The 15,921-nt window shown below is 42.7% G+C and overlaps 1 protein-coding gene across 9 annotated transcripts; it reads left to right on the plus strand.

The window, feature by feature from the left end:
* The first annotated feature begins 349 nt into the window (after positions 1-349).
* On the plus strand, positions 350-15,540 carry pfkfb2b (6-phosphofructo-2-kinase/fructose-2,6-biphosphatase 2b). Of its 9 annotated transcripts, none has more exons than XM_078947772.1 (17): positions 350-570; positions 875-999; positions 1,292-1,464; positions 2,643-2,739; positions 5,210-5,276; positions 5,366-5,440; positions 5,532-5,588; positions 5,997-6,121; positions 6,831-7,038; positions 8,312-8,458; positions 8,727-8,831; positions 9,675-9,804; positions 9,885-9,947; positions 10,029-10,093; positions 12,207-12,374; positions 14,337-14,359; positions 14,773-15,540. In XM_078947772.1, the coding sequence occupies exons 2-17, from the start codon at positions 935-937 to the stop codon at positions 14,840-14,842; spliced, it is 1,638 nt and encodes a 545-aa protein (XP_078803898.1). In that variant the 5' UTR covers positions 350-570; positions 875-934; the 3' UTR covers positions 14,843-15,540. The 9 variants fall into 9 exon arrangements, with proteins under 9 accessions (XP_078803898.1, XP_023811048.1, XP_078803899.1 ...); XM_023955280.2 differs by having other exon boundaries at positions 1,292-1,417; XM_078947777.1 differs by having other exon boundaries at positions 373-570; positions 880-999.
* The last annotated feature ends 381 nt before the right edge of the window (positions 15,541-15,921 follow it).

The raw sequence follows: 15,921 nt of genomic DNA on the forward strand, positions 1-15,921 counted from the left end.
AGATGAGGAAGAAAGCATTTTGAAGAGGGGGAAACGTCCTTCAACGGGTCAGACCAAACCGAAACTTCAGCTGGTCTGCTGCGCTGCGTCCGCAGCACCAGGTGCCTTGAGCTGAACCTCAGGATGATCGGGTCATCCTGCTGAGATCACCAGTTCTTTTCTGGTACATGTGGTACTTGTGTTAGTTTCCTTAGTGGATTTGTCTTCACTGATGGAACTAGCGGGCGTTCCTGGGAGTGAGACCCATTATTCCTGTAGAATTCATGATCACATCCGCGAAATGCGCATCAGAATCTGCACGAGCGCCCTCGTTATTTGCGTCACACAGTGAGGATCTACTCTCACATTTACGGTAGGGCGCAAACTCTGACGTAGAGAGGCGCAACTCCTGCTTGGACGGACACCAGGCGGCCGAGGAGGACGCAGCGCGGACAGCAGCGGAGGCGCAACGGGCCGCCCTCTCTGGACACCTGCGGAGGGCGCACACCGTCGGTGCGGCACATCCGGAGCCCTGCGCGCACGCGACGGAGCATCTGTCCGCGTTTCCTCGGCGGTAGAAACGGCACCGATGTGAGTGTGTGTGTGTGTGGGGGGGGGGGGGGGGGGGGGGCTCAAACCTAGAATAAGCTGCTGCGTAAAAACGGTTTTATTTCATTAAACTGCTGTCTGATCTTTGGCACAGATGTGGCTGCAGCATCTCTCCTTTTTCATCCTCCACTTTTTCTCCTCATCTTCTCTATCCCAGCCACGTTTCCATGGTCACCTGCACTGAATGGCCGCTTTATTTGGGTGCTGCAGCAGATTGCGCAGGTCACTTCCCATCAGCTGCATTCAGTGAGACGCATGCCTCTGCTTTGCTTTTTCTCATCCTCAGAACAGAGTTCTCGTGAGAAGCAGCTGGTTATTGGGAAAAAGGATCCTATTTCATCATGTCATGCAACCAAAGAGACTCCGCAGAGGCCAAGAAGAACGACGTCAGGCTGAATGGCAAGAAGTGCTGTAAGTAAATCACAGTTCGACTCGGTTCTGCAGGTGAAATAGAAACCCGAGAGCCCGGCTCAGATCCAGCCAGTCTGTGGAAAACAAAGGAAAGAGGAATGTCTGTAAAATCCCCTCCGGTGACCTCCCCGGTGACCCCATCTGCGCTGCTCTGAAGAAAATCACTTTCCCAGGATGCTTTACTCATTTATCAAATTAACTTGTCAGATTTCGTTCATGCAAACACAACCGTTTCTTAGCAACAAAACCTCAGATGTGACGTGTGTGTGTGTTGGTTTGTGTGTCTGTGCAGCGTGGGCGTCTTACATGACCAACTCTCCCACCATGATCGTGATGATCGGCCTGCCCGCCAGAGGAAAGACCTACATGTCGAAAAAGCTCACGCGTTACCTCAACTGGATAGGAGTCCCAACCAAAGGTGGGCTCCAGCTGCACGGAGAGAATCTACGCGTTTCACAAATATGTGTGTGTTTGATTGACTTACACTGATCTTACCTGACACATAAATGCACAAGTAAGTTACAGAAACTGAGGTACAATGATCCAAGATAAATAAAATCAACATTTTTTACTTTAACTACTAATAAGGTTTATATAACACAATTTTTATATCCAACGTTTGTAAATGCTACAGTAAATAAAACAGAGACGCTCATCTACTGGACATAAAGACAAAGGCCAAGGCATCATTTCTAAAGATTAGCCTAATTTAAAAACAATTATAAAAGATTTTAGGGAAAGCTGAACAGTAAAAATGATCCAAGAAATTAGCAAAACTAAAATAAATGTTGTGCAGTGAAAACTGACAGTAGGATAAATATGAGAAGAAAAGAAAACCTCTTTAGTCTTTTAGATTGGCGGCAGTTTAGGTTCACTGAACATTAACCAAAGAAAAGGTTCATAATTATGCCGAATAAATGAAAACGCATTTTCAGCCGGTGCTCTTATTTTGAAATTATTCCATCAGTCTGGCTCTTAAAGAGGTCACAACCTCTGGAGGTTTGGTTAAAATAAATCCAATTGTACACATTTTAAAACCAGCAGCTTCACTTTACATGATTTTCCATGAATGAGAACCAGAACCAGAACCAGAACCAGAACCAGGACTGAAAGCAAAAGAAAACTTAGCTTCAGATGAATTTGATCAGGACTTCAGATCCATGACTTTTAACCTTTCCCCTAGAAAATCTTTTTAAAAAAAGAGTCTGGACGTCCTGAAACGTATCGAATGAGAGCTGAGGATCATAGAGACTCTGTGTTTCTGTTTCTGACTCATTTCCAAAACAGATTTACTTCATTTTATTTGCTTCACGACACAAAACCTAAACAGGTCAAATGAATGTCACTGCAATAGAAAGACAGGTTCAAAGCAACAAAACAAAACAACATTTCTAGCATCTTGTTCTTTTAGGGGTTTTATTTGCTTTTAAAGAATAGATTCTGTAGTTAGGATGTGTTGAATAAAAGCTTGTCGTTCTATTTAGGTAAAAAGTTGCCTGTATTGTTTTTATGTCTGGTAAAATTGTGTGTTTTTTGCTGTGGAAATGTTCTTGAATTGTTTCTCCTTTGTACTGCAACAATAAGTGACACCCTCGCCACCTCTCAGAGAGGGCAGTCTTAATGTCCCCCTCCTTGTTTTGCAGTTTTTAATTTGGGCGTGTACCGCAGGGAGGCGGTCCGATCCTACAAGTCCTACGACTTTTTCCGCCACGACAACGAGGAGGCCATGAAAATCAGGAAGTGAGTCCCCGCTCCTCCTCGTGTGCAGTTTTCTGCTGCAAAGTCATGAAATACATCAAATACGTGAGTGATGTACATGTATCATCTGAAATCCGGCATTAATCTGTGGCTGCATCAGCTGGTTTTTTTGGACAACAATCAAAATCCAGCCTCCGTGCTTTCTGCGGCTTTACAGTCACACGGGGGAAACGCAGCCGTGTCATTCTAAATCCGTCTTGACCTCTGCGAACAGGTTACCCGGATGAAAGGCCTTCTCTCCGTCTGGCTTTTTTTTTTTTGGCAGCCGGAATCGAAATGACTCTTATTTCTGCACAAAAACGTGACAGCACCGCTGTGCTGATTTATGACCCAGATATGAGACGAGCTGCTGCTGTCAGTCTGAAAGCAGACAGTCTTTTTTCAGATGTTGGGTTTTATGAAAACGTTGCTTTTGTCCTTTTTGAATCCATCTCCAGGCGGTTTTCTGCCTTAAGCTCTGATTTGGTCTTGAATCTTTTTGCGCTCGTGTCCTAAATTGAGCCTTGGAGTCTGAGGACTGTGTCTCTGTGGGCTCCAGAGGTCACCTGGCTGCCTCTGCAGGAAGCTCACGTGGATCAGTGCCAGTGGAAACAATGCGTGCCCGAGCCGCCGCCGCATGCGTCACAGATGAAAGTTGCGTCTCCTTTTTTTACCCACAGCATGACTGCAACATGAGCCCCAAGGACAGGTGGAGACGTGTCCTGTAGGACCAACAATTATCAATGTTTTTCTGTAGAATCCGTCATATTTAAAGCCGCCGCGCTTCTACACCCCTTCTGCTGCCCCCTCCACCCCAATCAGAGCTGCACGATGATTTAAAAGAAACAAAACTTTTTTCCGTTGGTTCAATCTGCATAGCAACCAGTTTATTATTTTGTTGCCTTGGGGGGATGAACAGGTCTGTCATTTTTGGATTTCCTTGTCAACAGAGGGTTTTTTTTTTACTATGCCCACCCTCCTAATTTTTTCATATTGCTTTTTTCAGCCTGAGCCCAAAGTTCATGTTTGAAACTTTTATTGTATTTTGGTAAAAAAAATGTGCAAGTAACAGGGAAACGCCACATTTGGCGAGCTCGCCACGCTAACACCGTTCTAAGTTTACATTTGTTGGAGCTACAGTCCTTAAGGTGATTTTTGTAAAACTAAAGATTCAATTCAATTCAATTCTATTTATATAGCCCAAAACCACAACAACAATCCTGTTAATGGGATTCGTGATGATGGCCTCTTCCTGAGGTTAAAGGTCAATGAAACTTTGGTTGTGGTTGTCTTAGACTTACACCATAGCTGTGTCCGAATTCTCACCCTAACCCCTAACTACTAAAAAACTACATACCGTAACTATATGTAGTGCCCAGAATTTTAAAAACTATTCAGACACCATGCTTACTACTTTTTTTATTTTTCAAACTGCAATTATATGATGTCATCAAATTCATGAATTTTAAATCTAATTGATATGATTGACGATTGTTTATAGGGCCACTGTCTTCTGAAGATAAAAGCGTTCATGGTTTATTTAAAAAAATAATTTAAATACAGTTTTTGGCAAAAATTGTTCCGACGCAATGCATTGTGGTCTATATTCCCCGATCCTGTGAGCATCGATGCACACTGGTTTTTTCGCAGAGACTTCTGGGAAATTTCTGGGGCACTGGATTTGGGAATTGTAGATTCGGACACCACGATGAAATGGTGTACAGTGAGTAGGGAGGGAATTGGGACACAGCCCCTGTCACCACTTTGTAGTGCTGTCCGAGTCCCAATTCCAAAATCCAGTGCCATAGAAATTTCCCAGAAGTCTCTGCGAAAAACCAGTCTGCATGGATGCTCACTAGATCGGGGAATATAGACCACAATGCATTGTGTTTGAGCAATTTTTGCAAGAAAAAAAGGGTTTAAATGTATTTTTTAACGAACCATCAACGTTGTCATCATCAGAACGCAGTGGATTCTTAAATAGTCTTGATAAAACTCTCGTGATGATGAGATTTTCACATAGGTTTTTCTTATGCTGTGGGAAAATCGCCCGATTTCCTACTTTCCCACATTATTATGACCATCCCATAATAATCTTGAAACTTCCTTTGCATATCTTTGACACGTTTGTTCTGGTTTCGTTCGTGGACTTTGAATTTTTTCCCCCTAGATTTTGGCCACATTCATTTTTTTGATGGTTTCTCTCGGTGTGATGTCATCGTTTGTGTGTTTGTGTGTGTCTTGGGTTGGGGGAGGGGGGGGGGGGGGGTTACTGCTTTCATTTGCATATTTTTTGGTGATTTCTTTTTGTGCAGTAAGAAAGAGGAATAGTGAAAACGGTCTAGTCCTTCAGCTGCCGGACAGGAAAACGTGCTTTAAGGAAAAGCTGGAGTTTCTTTGAAAGCCGGATGATATTTACGGTGGGGGGGGGGGACGTTAAAATCCCTCCTCCGTCTTTGTGCCGCTCTTGCAGGCAGTGTGCTCTGGTGGCTCTGCAGGATGTGAAGTCCTATCTAACGGAGGAGGGGGGTCAGATCGCGGTGAGTCTCTGCTTTTCTTTTCAGATTACGCCCCTGCATGAAGGCATGTTTCGGTTTTACAAACAAATCCCCCTTTTCTGCGTTTTTAGGTTTTTGACGCAACAAACACAACAAGAGAACGCCGAGATCTGATTCAAGCCTTTGTGAAGGAAAACGCCTTCAAGGTAAAACGGCTTTTATTTGGTCTGTTCCTCAGATCAAAGGAAAAAACCTAATTATGGCCTCAGACTGAGCGATTGCTTGTTTTCCCCTCAGGTTTTCTTCGTGGAGTCGGTGTGTGACGATCCAGACGTCATCGCCGCCAACATCCTGGTACTATCTAAACTGCTGTTTCCCTTTTTTTAAAGTTTCATTCATAGTTTATTTTCAGGGTGAAACATAAGCACAACAGCTTCTGTATGTAAGCTTTTTTCTTTTTTACGTTTTAGTTTATGGAATTTTGTTTTGCCTTCTAAAAATTTAAGGCTGTGTTTTTATATTTGTTTAGCTTTTTTAACTGTCATTGTGATCTTTAAAACGTTTTTGAGTCGAGTAATTTGTTGATGGGCTTTGTAGTTCAGGGCCACCGTATTAAGCAGTTATTAATAAGTCAATTTATTAAGATCAGTTTTGAATCAACTCCTATAAACTAGAGTTTGACTGTGATTCTTGCAGAAGCGGCTGTCATTTTGGGTTTTCTGGTTCATATCAGAACTTTTTGTTTTTGTTTTTGTGTGACAGGAAGTGAAGGTGTCCAGTCCAGATTACCCAGAAAGACACAGGGAGCGAATCGTGGATGACTTCCTGAAACGCATTGAGTGCTACAAAGTCACCTATCAGCCTCTAGACCCTGATGACTATGACAGGTAAGAACTGAAGGAAGCTGTGATCAGTCGGATTCTGCGTTTGTCCTAAAACCCCTCATGAGACTGAAGCAGGGTTGCTCATTCCTGGTCCTTGGGATCATCCACGCTTTTATATCTTCTCGCCCTGATTACTGCGACTCCATCTTCACATGTTTCTCTAGAACAGCTCCAGGTCATCCAGAACGCTGCTGTGAGGCTTTAAACCAATTCATCCAAGTTTTCACCCGTCCCCCCGTTATTAATCCAGCTGCACTGGCTCCCCATCCGTGTCCGAGGGCATTTTAAATCCTGGTTTTAACCCACACAGCTCTTAATAACCAAGCACCGGTCTATAGAAAAGACCTTGAGCAGCCGTCCACTCCCAGCAGGTCCCTGAGGTCATGTGACCAGGGTCTGCAGGTTGTTATAGTCTTTGCAGCAGTGGCTCCATCCTCTGGAACTCCCTTCCTCTCAGCCTCAGATCTGCAGACTCAGTGTTTTCTTCTAAAAAGCAGCTAAAACCAGATCTATTGCTTTTTCATAATTCTTTTTATATTCTGTGTTTTACTTTGAAGCACTTTGTGATTTCTATCTTGAAAGGTGCCGTACACATAACGTTTATCAATAATGTTATTATTATTATAATGAGCATCCCTTTACTACAGGTTGTGATGTCACAGACAAACACTAGAGCCTGACATTCACCTCCATGACCTCTTTGCACCTGCAGAGACTTGTCCTTCATCAAGGTCATTAACGTGGGCCGGCGCTTCCTGGTGAACCGAGTGCAGGACTACATCCAGAGCAAGATCGTTTACTATCTCATGAACATCCACGTGCACTCGCACTCCATCTACCTGTGTCGCCACGGGGAGAGCGACTACAACGTGGAGGGACGCATCGGAGGAGACGCTGAGCTTTCCCCCCGGGGGAGACACGTAAGGCTGCCCTCTTTTCTCACCTCTCCCCAGGTAAATCCAGCGTCTTTAGATGATCTCATGTGTCAAACCCTGTTTAACCCTTGTCCTATCTTTGATGACCCCACCCTTACATTGACGTGTTCTTCCTACCATGACAAAGGTGGATAAAGGTGGAAAGATTTCATGTAATCCATGGACACCTGTGAAGATCACAAATCATTGAAGAAAAAAGGTTCAGAGCACTGTCTAGTGGGTCTAGATCAGTGTTTTTCAACCAGTGTGCCGCGGCACACTAGTGTGCCGTGGGAGATGGTCAAGTGTGCCGTGGAGAAATTGCCCTTATTAATCATTCACTGATCTAAAAACATTTCCCATCTCCAGAATATCAGCTCTTTGTTCATCCAAACAGGCCCTGATAAAACACTGAGTAGTTAGGAATATGAAAGATCTTAAAATTATTTTTTTTTGTGTTTATTTAATTCTATTAAAGACATTTTGATAAGGATTACGTTACCGCGATTTACCTGCAGCTATGACAGTTTGCGGAAAAGTCCCGTCCCTTTAACTGTCCCCACCAATCATTCTTGAAGGCTTAATCACATGTCATCAGTCTGACCAATCAGAAGTGCTTAAAGTCTTCACTTCCTTGTTCTTAATTCTGCTGATAAAGTCGCTCAGTTCTAACAAAAATACCGGCTAAAGCTCTTCCTTAGCGGTGTAGCTTTCCACAGAGTCCGGTGTCAGACCGTGAAACAAGTGGACAATACAATAAATCTCAGAGACGCCAGTCTTTCTGCAAGTTTTCGGCACTTTTCACACTACATCTCCCATGATGCATTGGCTTAAAGAGCCAGTGTCCCAGCGCACAATGAGTTGTCCTTGCGAAACGCCTTGAAACCCCAACAAACAAACAGTTTCTAAATTTTTCTAATTTAACTTTCATTTCATCTCTTAGAAAAAACAGCCGCAACTTCCTGCTTTTCCGGCCACAATTATCACAAAAATACACGTGAGAATGCGGGCGGGCGGGGGGGGGGGGGGGGGGGGGGCTGTCGATCAATACAGACCATGAATTTCTGTTTTTTTTTTTTTTTTTTGGATGCTGGTGTGCCGCGGGATTTTTGTCAAGGTTAAAGTGTGCCGTGGCTCAAAAAAGGTTGAAAAACACTGGTCTAGATGACCCCACTCCCAATGTTAAAGTGTCTAGGATAGCACAAGGGTTACAAACAATCTCCTGCCTTTCCATTGGCTGTTGCTCTAAAGCAAACACTGAAACCGGTGTTCTTGGCAGTTTTCCCACGCTCTGCGGGATTTCGTGGATGAGCACAAGCTCTCGGACCTGAAGGTGTGGACGAGCCAGCTGAGGAGGACCATCCAGACGGCCGAGGAGCTCGGCGTGCCGTACGAGCAGTGGAAGATCCTAAACGAAATTGATGCTGTGAGCGTCCCATCGCTTCATTCATTGGATGGAATTTTTACCTTTTCAGAGGACAAAAAGCTCATTGATACCTTTAAAAAAAAGAAACTAGCGGGTTTATTATTTGTATGTGGCCCACCGAACCTGCTTGACATGATTTAAGCGGTGTTTGTTCCAAATTTTTCCTTGTATTTGATCTGAAACAATGAGATTTTTTTAAGTATTAAAACAGCCCCCCCCTCCTTTTTTTTGATGACCTGTAAGTAAAAGTTGTGTAAATGTCTTCCAGGGTGTGTGTGAGGAGATGACCTATGAGATGATCCATCAGACTTTTCCAGAGGAGTTTGCTTTGAGGGACCAGGATAAATACCACTATCGCTACCCGGGAGGAGAGGTCCATGTGCTTTTCTGTTTGTTTATCTGAGGCTCTTCGTCTTCAGCTCATTCCGATGATTCTGACCCGCAGCAGCAGTCCTGGACTGAAGGACACCATTGCTCTCCTTTCTTACTGTGCCCACATTTCATCAGGCCTGGTACCTGGGGAAACGAAGTGGAACCGTCAAAGAATGAATGGGCCTGAAACCTCTTATGGAGCTCAGTCAAAAACTCACTAACGATTCCAAAACTCACGTGTCGGGGATTTTCAGTTTTTAAAAAATCCCCATTAGTACCATCTACAAAAGTAAACTCCTCTTAGGGATTTTGATCAATCACAACCTAACTCCTCGAGCATCACTGACAAGCTACCTGGGGGGGGGGGTTAGAATCAGAAGTTGTAGAAGTCGCACATTTTTTACCAGAATATTGTGAAATTGAATACATGAATTGTTGGCTCAGGCTGAACAAAATGATATGACATACGTTATGAACATATTAGGAATGTGGGCGTGGTTAAAAAAAACATCAGTTGCCAAGGAAATCCAAAACTGCTCTTTTTCCGATTCTTCTAAAAGTTACCTAGACCTGTTCGTCAAACCCAGGCGACCAAAAAATCAAATGGTTGCTATGGAGTAAAACCAACAGAAAGGCTGTCATTTTGAAAAGACGTGTTTGTTTGTCATGAATTTGTCACATGCAGCTCTGACCAGGCTGGCAGAGGAAGAGGGGAGAGGAGTGAGGGGCAAATATAGTAGCCACTGAGCCAGTCAGGGCAGGTTGAAAGGGGTTGCTAGGGCAGGGGCAGGTAAGCACTTGCTACTTTAATTAGGCTTATTGTGAGATGTTTTGCCTTCTGCAGTCATACCAAGACCTTGTCCAGCGTTTAGAGCCAGTCATCATGGAGCTGGAGAGACAAGGCAACGTGTTGGTCATCTGCCACCAGGCTGTGATGCGCTGTCTCCTGGCTTACTTCCTGGACAAGAGTGCAGGTCAGAATCACCGGACCACAAACGTGCGCACAGGGAAGATCTTTGAAGAAAAACCCGCCCCTTTTGTCCTCTCCCTGCAGAGGATCTCCCGTACATGAAGTGTCCGCTTCACACCGTGCTCAAACTCACGCCTGTCGCGTACGGTAGGTCTCCGGGAGCGTCGGGGCAGATGTGCGCATCATGAAACAACAAACTTTGCATTTATTTTCCCTTTTCTCCCTCAGGTTGTAAAGTGGAAATGTTTTACCTAAACGTTGAAGCCGTGAACACGCACAGAGACCGGCCGATTGTAAGTTACTTTTAGCTAAGCTGGGAAAAAGACGTTTATTGAATCAAACAGGACCATATGTGCAAACGTGAAGATCTAAATCCAAAGAGGCGAGCTGTTTGTTTGTGGTGTCTGTTTAAGTTGCATTCTGTCCCTGAAACTCGCGGGCCTCAATGATTTCTAGCGTTCCTGTTTTATTTACCTAAAATGGTCAGCCTTGCTTGAGCTGCATGGTATTTTATTTTGACGGTATCCCCCCCCCACCCCTGTGGAGGCCGCGGCTGCTTGGCTGATCTAAGAGGCTTTGGCTGCATCCTGGATCAAAGGTTTCACTGTGGTGTGATGAAGTGTTTGCCCCGGATTTCCTGTTTGTTTGAAAACATTTAGGCTTCAGATTAAAAGGAATTTAAATATAAAGATAATGAGGAAACTAAAGAAAAGTGTTTATTACAGAAAAACAGTCATGGAACCCTGCACTTAATAGTGGTGATTCTTTCACATCTGTGGATGTGAGGATCTGTGGTGCAACAAAACTGGACCCCAGGGGCCAAAAATGTATGTTCGGAGTTGGAGATGGTGATAATGCTGGAGCTGAGCAGGAAATTCATGGCAGAGGGGCAGGAATCTGTGCATCATCTCTTGATAAACGGAAGAAATGTTATGTAGGGGGAAGCTGGGAAGCTTCAAAGGTCGGAGCGATCCGACATGAGGCCTTAAGCACGGGAGAGAGGATGGTCCAATATGAAGAGACAGAGGAGGAGATCCAGTAGGAGGAGTCTGTAAGCTTCATGAAGCTGAATTTATGAAGAATTCATGAAGCATGAATTCAAGAAGCTTTGTACTGGAATGAACCAATTGAACGAAAGGCTTCAATGCTTCAAAAATAAGATGAACGTTTCTGTCATTTAAGCTCAGCTGGAATTTTTGCTTCACACTTTCTCTGAAGTTTGTGAACTCTGACCTAAACCATGGAAGGTCAGCCAGCTGTTGGTCTTGTAATTTTAAGAATGATGCGTACTAGAATGAATTTAGGTTGGGCTATCGGTCCTGTGAAGATTCTCCATCATTTCATCTATTTTCCATAAATTGGCTGTGTTTCTCTGGAGTCTCAAAGCTGCAGAGATAAAGAATCCTTTCTGGATGAACAAATCTTAGTGACTCTCATTTTTTCCTGAGTTTTTTTGGATAGCAGCCTGATGTGGAGATTTTCTGGATCCTTAATCTGATTCAGTCAGGGTGTCTTTATATCATTTATTGATGTAAAACAGGTGTGTCAGGTCAAGGCGTGGCTGGAGAAATATAAAAAAAAAAAAAAACTGTGTTTAGCATGTCATTGCATTAATGCAATACACGAGTTTGATCTGAAACCCTTGAAGTGACAAATATGGACATAAGACCTGCTACAGGGGGCAAACACTTTTCCACCCCACCATAGATCTTGCAACCACTGACTGTATCTGAGAACTGGACTGAGTGGCCCCTCCCCCCAAGCGTTCCAAACAGGAAGTACCCGCTGGCTCCAAAAAGACAAAATCCCTTCTATAGAGACTGATATAGAGAAATGAACAGTCATTATTCAGTTATTCTATTGGTCAGAATAACTGTTTGTGCTCTGATGCCTTTTTTAATATCTTCTTAATGTTTGCAGTTACTTTTTATTTTTTGCTGTTGCTTTTTTTTGCTGTTGCTTTTTTTTTTGTTGAAATGGCGGTTCTTGGCCACCGTAGTTCAAGATATTCAAATCATAAACTGACCAATCAGATGCATCAATAGAAGTAGGTGGAGCCTGCTGGCCCCCACGTCCAACATTAGCAATGTTTGATTGAAGTGGTAGGGGTGTGGCCTTTTAACAAGCTCACTCCTGATTAGCCAGAGTAGTTGCCATAGAAACGTTGATTCAGGCCAACTCGGACCAATCACTGCTTACTGTCGTCGTCTGGTAAGAATAAAAAAGATGGCGACTGAATTGACTTCATTTGGCTGGAGCCAGAAGGAAGCAGTCAATGATTTTAACAGACGTACTTCTGCATTTCTGTTCCAGCAGGGATCCTTCAATCTGCTCTTTTATATTCAGCCGTCCCGCCGAGTCTCGCCCTTACCATTTAACGCCTGCGGTGTTTCGTCTTCCAACCAGGGTAAAATTCCCAAGGACTCCTCTCTCATTCATCGGCGGAATAGTTACACCCCCTTGTCCAGTCACGACCAGGTCAAGCGCCCCCGGCTCTACAGCGCTGGCAACCAGCCGTGGCTACCGCTGGCCCCCACGCCATCGGCTCTGATGCCGGAAGGACTGGAAAGCCAAGTTAGTGACAGAGTTACAGGCTGACCCTCTAAACCTGTCACCATCAGCTGTAGTCAGTCATCTCCCACCTCAGCAGGGAAACTGGGCTCAGGTTTCCCTTCATTGTGGGTCTTCTTGACGGTTCAGTGTCTGTGCTGCAGATGATAACATGATTTCCACGTGTGCATCTGTGGTTCTGTCCCAGGTTATGCATCGTGAAAAGGTTGCTCTGTCCTTTTAGCTGTTGGGTCCAGCCAAGCCAGTCTCATGAAAGACCGTCACAATGATGGATCCAGAATCTGGTCTTTTTCTTGGTGATGAGAACAGCGAATAGCAAAGAGGAACTTTGGAATTTAACCCTCTAAGATTAAACGTTTACACTTGTCATGTCAGAGGCTGTTTTTATAGGAAATAACAGCTGGTTGTGATAAAAATATAGTATCTTTATTAAAAGAATAAACACTTTTTTGGACTTTTGGATGATAAATTCTTTCAAAATTGTAGTCAAATGACTTAATAACTAGAATTTAATTGTGTTTTTTTAATTTATTTTAGTGTTCTTTACCATCCTCATTTCCCGCTTCATCTGCTAAAAATTGATGTCAAACATAACATTTTAAATAACGGGGTAAAAAAGAGGATGTGTAAAAATTTTTCTCCTAATAATCTTTTAGTTTCTGTTGTGGATTGAATGGGAACTGGTTTTGGTCGTGTTTTAATTAAGGTTAATTGAGGTAATGCAAAGAGGGGATTGCTGACGTCACCCCCCCCCCCTAACTGCTGACTGGAATTGAATTATGCAACAGTTTTTGCACGAGCGGATGTAAAAACAGAAATGCAATCCCTTCTTTGCATTATCGCGTTAATTACGTCACAGAATGAGCAGAATGAGCGGTGTTTAAGTAGAAAAGGATAAAGTATTTTGGAGGATTAAATTGTCATTTTATTTTTAAATTCAATTAACTCAATTTCATTTTATTGTGAAAATGAAAGGGAATTTCTGTTCATCCATTTTAATTGTCAAATTAGATATTTCTAATTGAACTTTGGTACCCATTTACCAGAAAACGTTTTGAAAATGAAATGTCACATACAATTTTTTTTTAATCATTTTTAATTATGTGACAGAATGAGCGGCGTTGAAGAAGAAAAAGCCGTTTGGCAGATTGCTTTTTCATTTTATTTTTAAGTCAAAGAACGCAGCTTTATTGTGAAAATGAAAAAGAATCTCCAAGTATTGTTTTTTTTTTTTTTAAACACTTCCTTCCATAAAAAACTGTCAGAACTAAGTTCCTTTTTTAAATTTGGACAATTTAAAATCGAAGGACTTACTTTTGCTACACCCCCCCCCCCCCCCCCCTGGTGGTTACGTGGAGGAACTGCGTCGGACTCCAACGTTTAAAAACAAAAAACGGTTCAATCTGAAAATTGAAAATCCGCTTCCTCCCCCTTAGGTTATTACAATAACAGGTTTGCCATTGACATACATACTCATAAATTAGTGGTATTTGTTTAAAGCGTGAAAGAATTTGTACCTATCAGTGAAAAAGGAACAACTGTGTCCTTTCTGGGAGTTTCCCTCTCTTTTTCCATGAGACTGGGCTGGCCTGTCCCACATTTGTCCTGCATGCTCCTCGCCTCGCCTCAACGATTCAGCTTGAATATGCAGAAACAGCATGCAGATTCTTTTCTGACCGAGGCTCCGTTTTTTATTGAAGACACACAAACATCTGGCAGGATGGATTCTCTGCAGTATTTTTGCCTCAAATAACATTTCATACACCAATTTTGAAATTGTATTCCACGAAATTTATCTATCTTTGTCCTTTCTAGCTAATAAAACCCATTTTTATCAAAAACCAAAAAGGACGTAAACGTGCATATTCACATGTGTGCTCGTTGTGTATCATTGGGCTTGTCGTGTGCTTTCAGTGCTTCTGCTCTTCTCCACATGTCTGTTCTTTTCCAAACCTGTTTTTTCAGACTCAGGTTGGAGGAAGCTGTCTGTGAGTATTACAAAGACTGGAGACCAAACTGTTAGTCCTTTTCTTTTCACCGTACCTCCACTCATGTCCGTCATCCACGTCTTTCTAAATGTTTTTAGGATTTTCCTCTGGTTTCAATAGTTGTTTTTATCCCTTCCTCCTTCTTTTCTCTTCTCCTTCTTTTGATACAAATTTAACAAATGATAGAAATCCAGTATTGTATGTCTTATAAAGAAAAATAGAACTCAGAAATGCATAAATCGTCAACCTGAAGGCCAAGCAGTCATTTAAAAATCTTAATCTAACTAAAAACATGGTAATTTCTTATCTAATGTGTTAACTCTCCTGATCCACTGAGGTTTCTCTAATTAGCCTGAATCTGGATTTTCTGCTGTCGTGAATTATTTAGTGATGTTTGTGTTGCTGCTCTGCAGGAAGCCCTGTGTGAAGGAATCACCTATGAAAGCTCAGAGGAATCTGGTGGCTTTGTCTGCTTCTGACTAAAGACGTGGTCCTGAAGGTCCTGAAGTCCTTGAGGTCGACCACCATTTAAAAGATCTTTGTCTTCACCCCCCCATTCTAGATATCGACATTATGAATGAAATTAATGTCTTCTGCCAAACTCTCCATTTTTGCATGCTGCAGAAGCTGTGGTTATGAACACAAACCAGTCAACAAATGCTGACGACTTTATTTGTAAGCACTTCAAATCTACCAAAAATCAACCAGACTGACTGTATATCACAGAATGTAACACGGATATATTCATCAGGTTTCACTTTAGCAAAAGAAAGTAGAAGAAAAAGTATTTTTTATAGCAGTTGTCTTGACAAAGACTATAGGTGTGATTGTTCCAAGACTTTCCCATGTTCACCTATAGGCAGGTTGTCCAAAAGGTTTCATTTTTCTTTACTGCTAGCACCTCTGCAAGACAGCAAATTTAGTCATGAATCAACAGCAACAGGAAAGAATTTTAGAGCATTTATCAACGAGTCCAGTCGAACAAAAAGCACTTGTGTGTTTTTTTCTTTTAACCTTATCTGTCCGTGCATGAAAATAGTTTGACTTTATGCATTCGTCTTCTATAGTAGAGATCCAAGTTTCAGTTGTTAAACCTCACATGGTTGATTGTTTGAAGTCGTTCCGCTCAAAGCAGCCTTCTGTGCCTTTCAAGCGCTCAATAAAAGTACGTTCAGAATGAATCTCAGCTTTTCTGTGTCTGTTATTTCTGTAACAGAAACGGTGACATCCTGCAGCCAAAGCTGACGGAGCAACTGCAAAGGTTTAAACTGTTGACCAGGGGGGTATTCCAGAAAGCAGGTTATGTTAGTTACCACGGTAAGTTTGAGGCTAAGGAAGCGGATAACCTCAGCTTTCGCTTCCAAAAATGGAGGTATGTTTCAGGGTATGTCAAGTTGCCATAACAACTCATGCTCTGAACATAACCTGGTCTGGAGCAGGTTTAGTTGAAGGTCAGTTTGTTTACAGAGAGGTGAAGCAGCATGGCGTGTCCATTTGAAGATGATTTAGTGGATGAAGAAGCTCAGATAATACTTTTTCCACTGTGAGAGGATGATAAGACC

This window comes from Oryzias latipes, chromosome 5, assembly GCF_053564925.1.
Source record: "Oryzias latipes strain Hd-rR chromosome 5, Olatipes_Hd-rR_3.1".
NCBI classification, from domain to species: domain Eukaryota; kingdom Metazoa; phylum Chordata; class Actinopteri; order Beloniformes; family Adrianichthyidae; genus Oryzias; species Oryzias latipes.

What these genes read in the sequence shown, in the direction of transcription:
- pfkfb2b (XM_078947772.1), top strand. Translation starts at nt 935, where the DNA reads ATGCAACCAAAGAGACTCCGCAGAGGCCAAGAAGAACGACGTCAGGCT. An exon ending in CTTCCTGGACAAGAGTGCAG is followed by an intron (nt 9,805 to 9,884) that starts GTCAGAATCACC and finishes CTCTCCCTGCAG; the next exon opens with AGGATCTCCCGTACATGAAG. An exon ending in CAGGTTGGAGGAAGCTGTCT is followed by an intron (nt 14,360 to 14,772) that starts GTGAGTATTACA and finishes GCTGCTCTGCAG; the next exon opens with GAAGCCCTGTGTGAAGGAAT.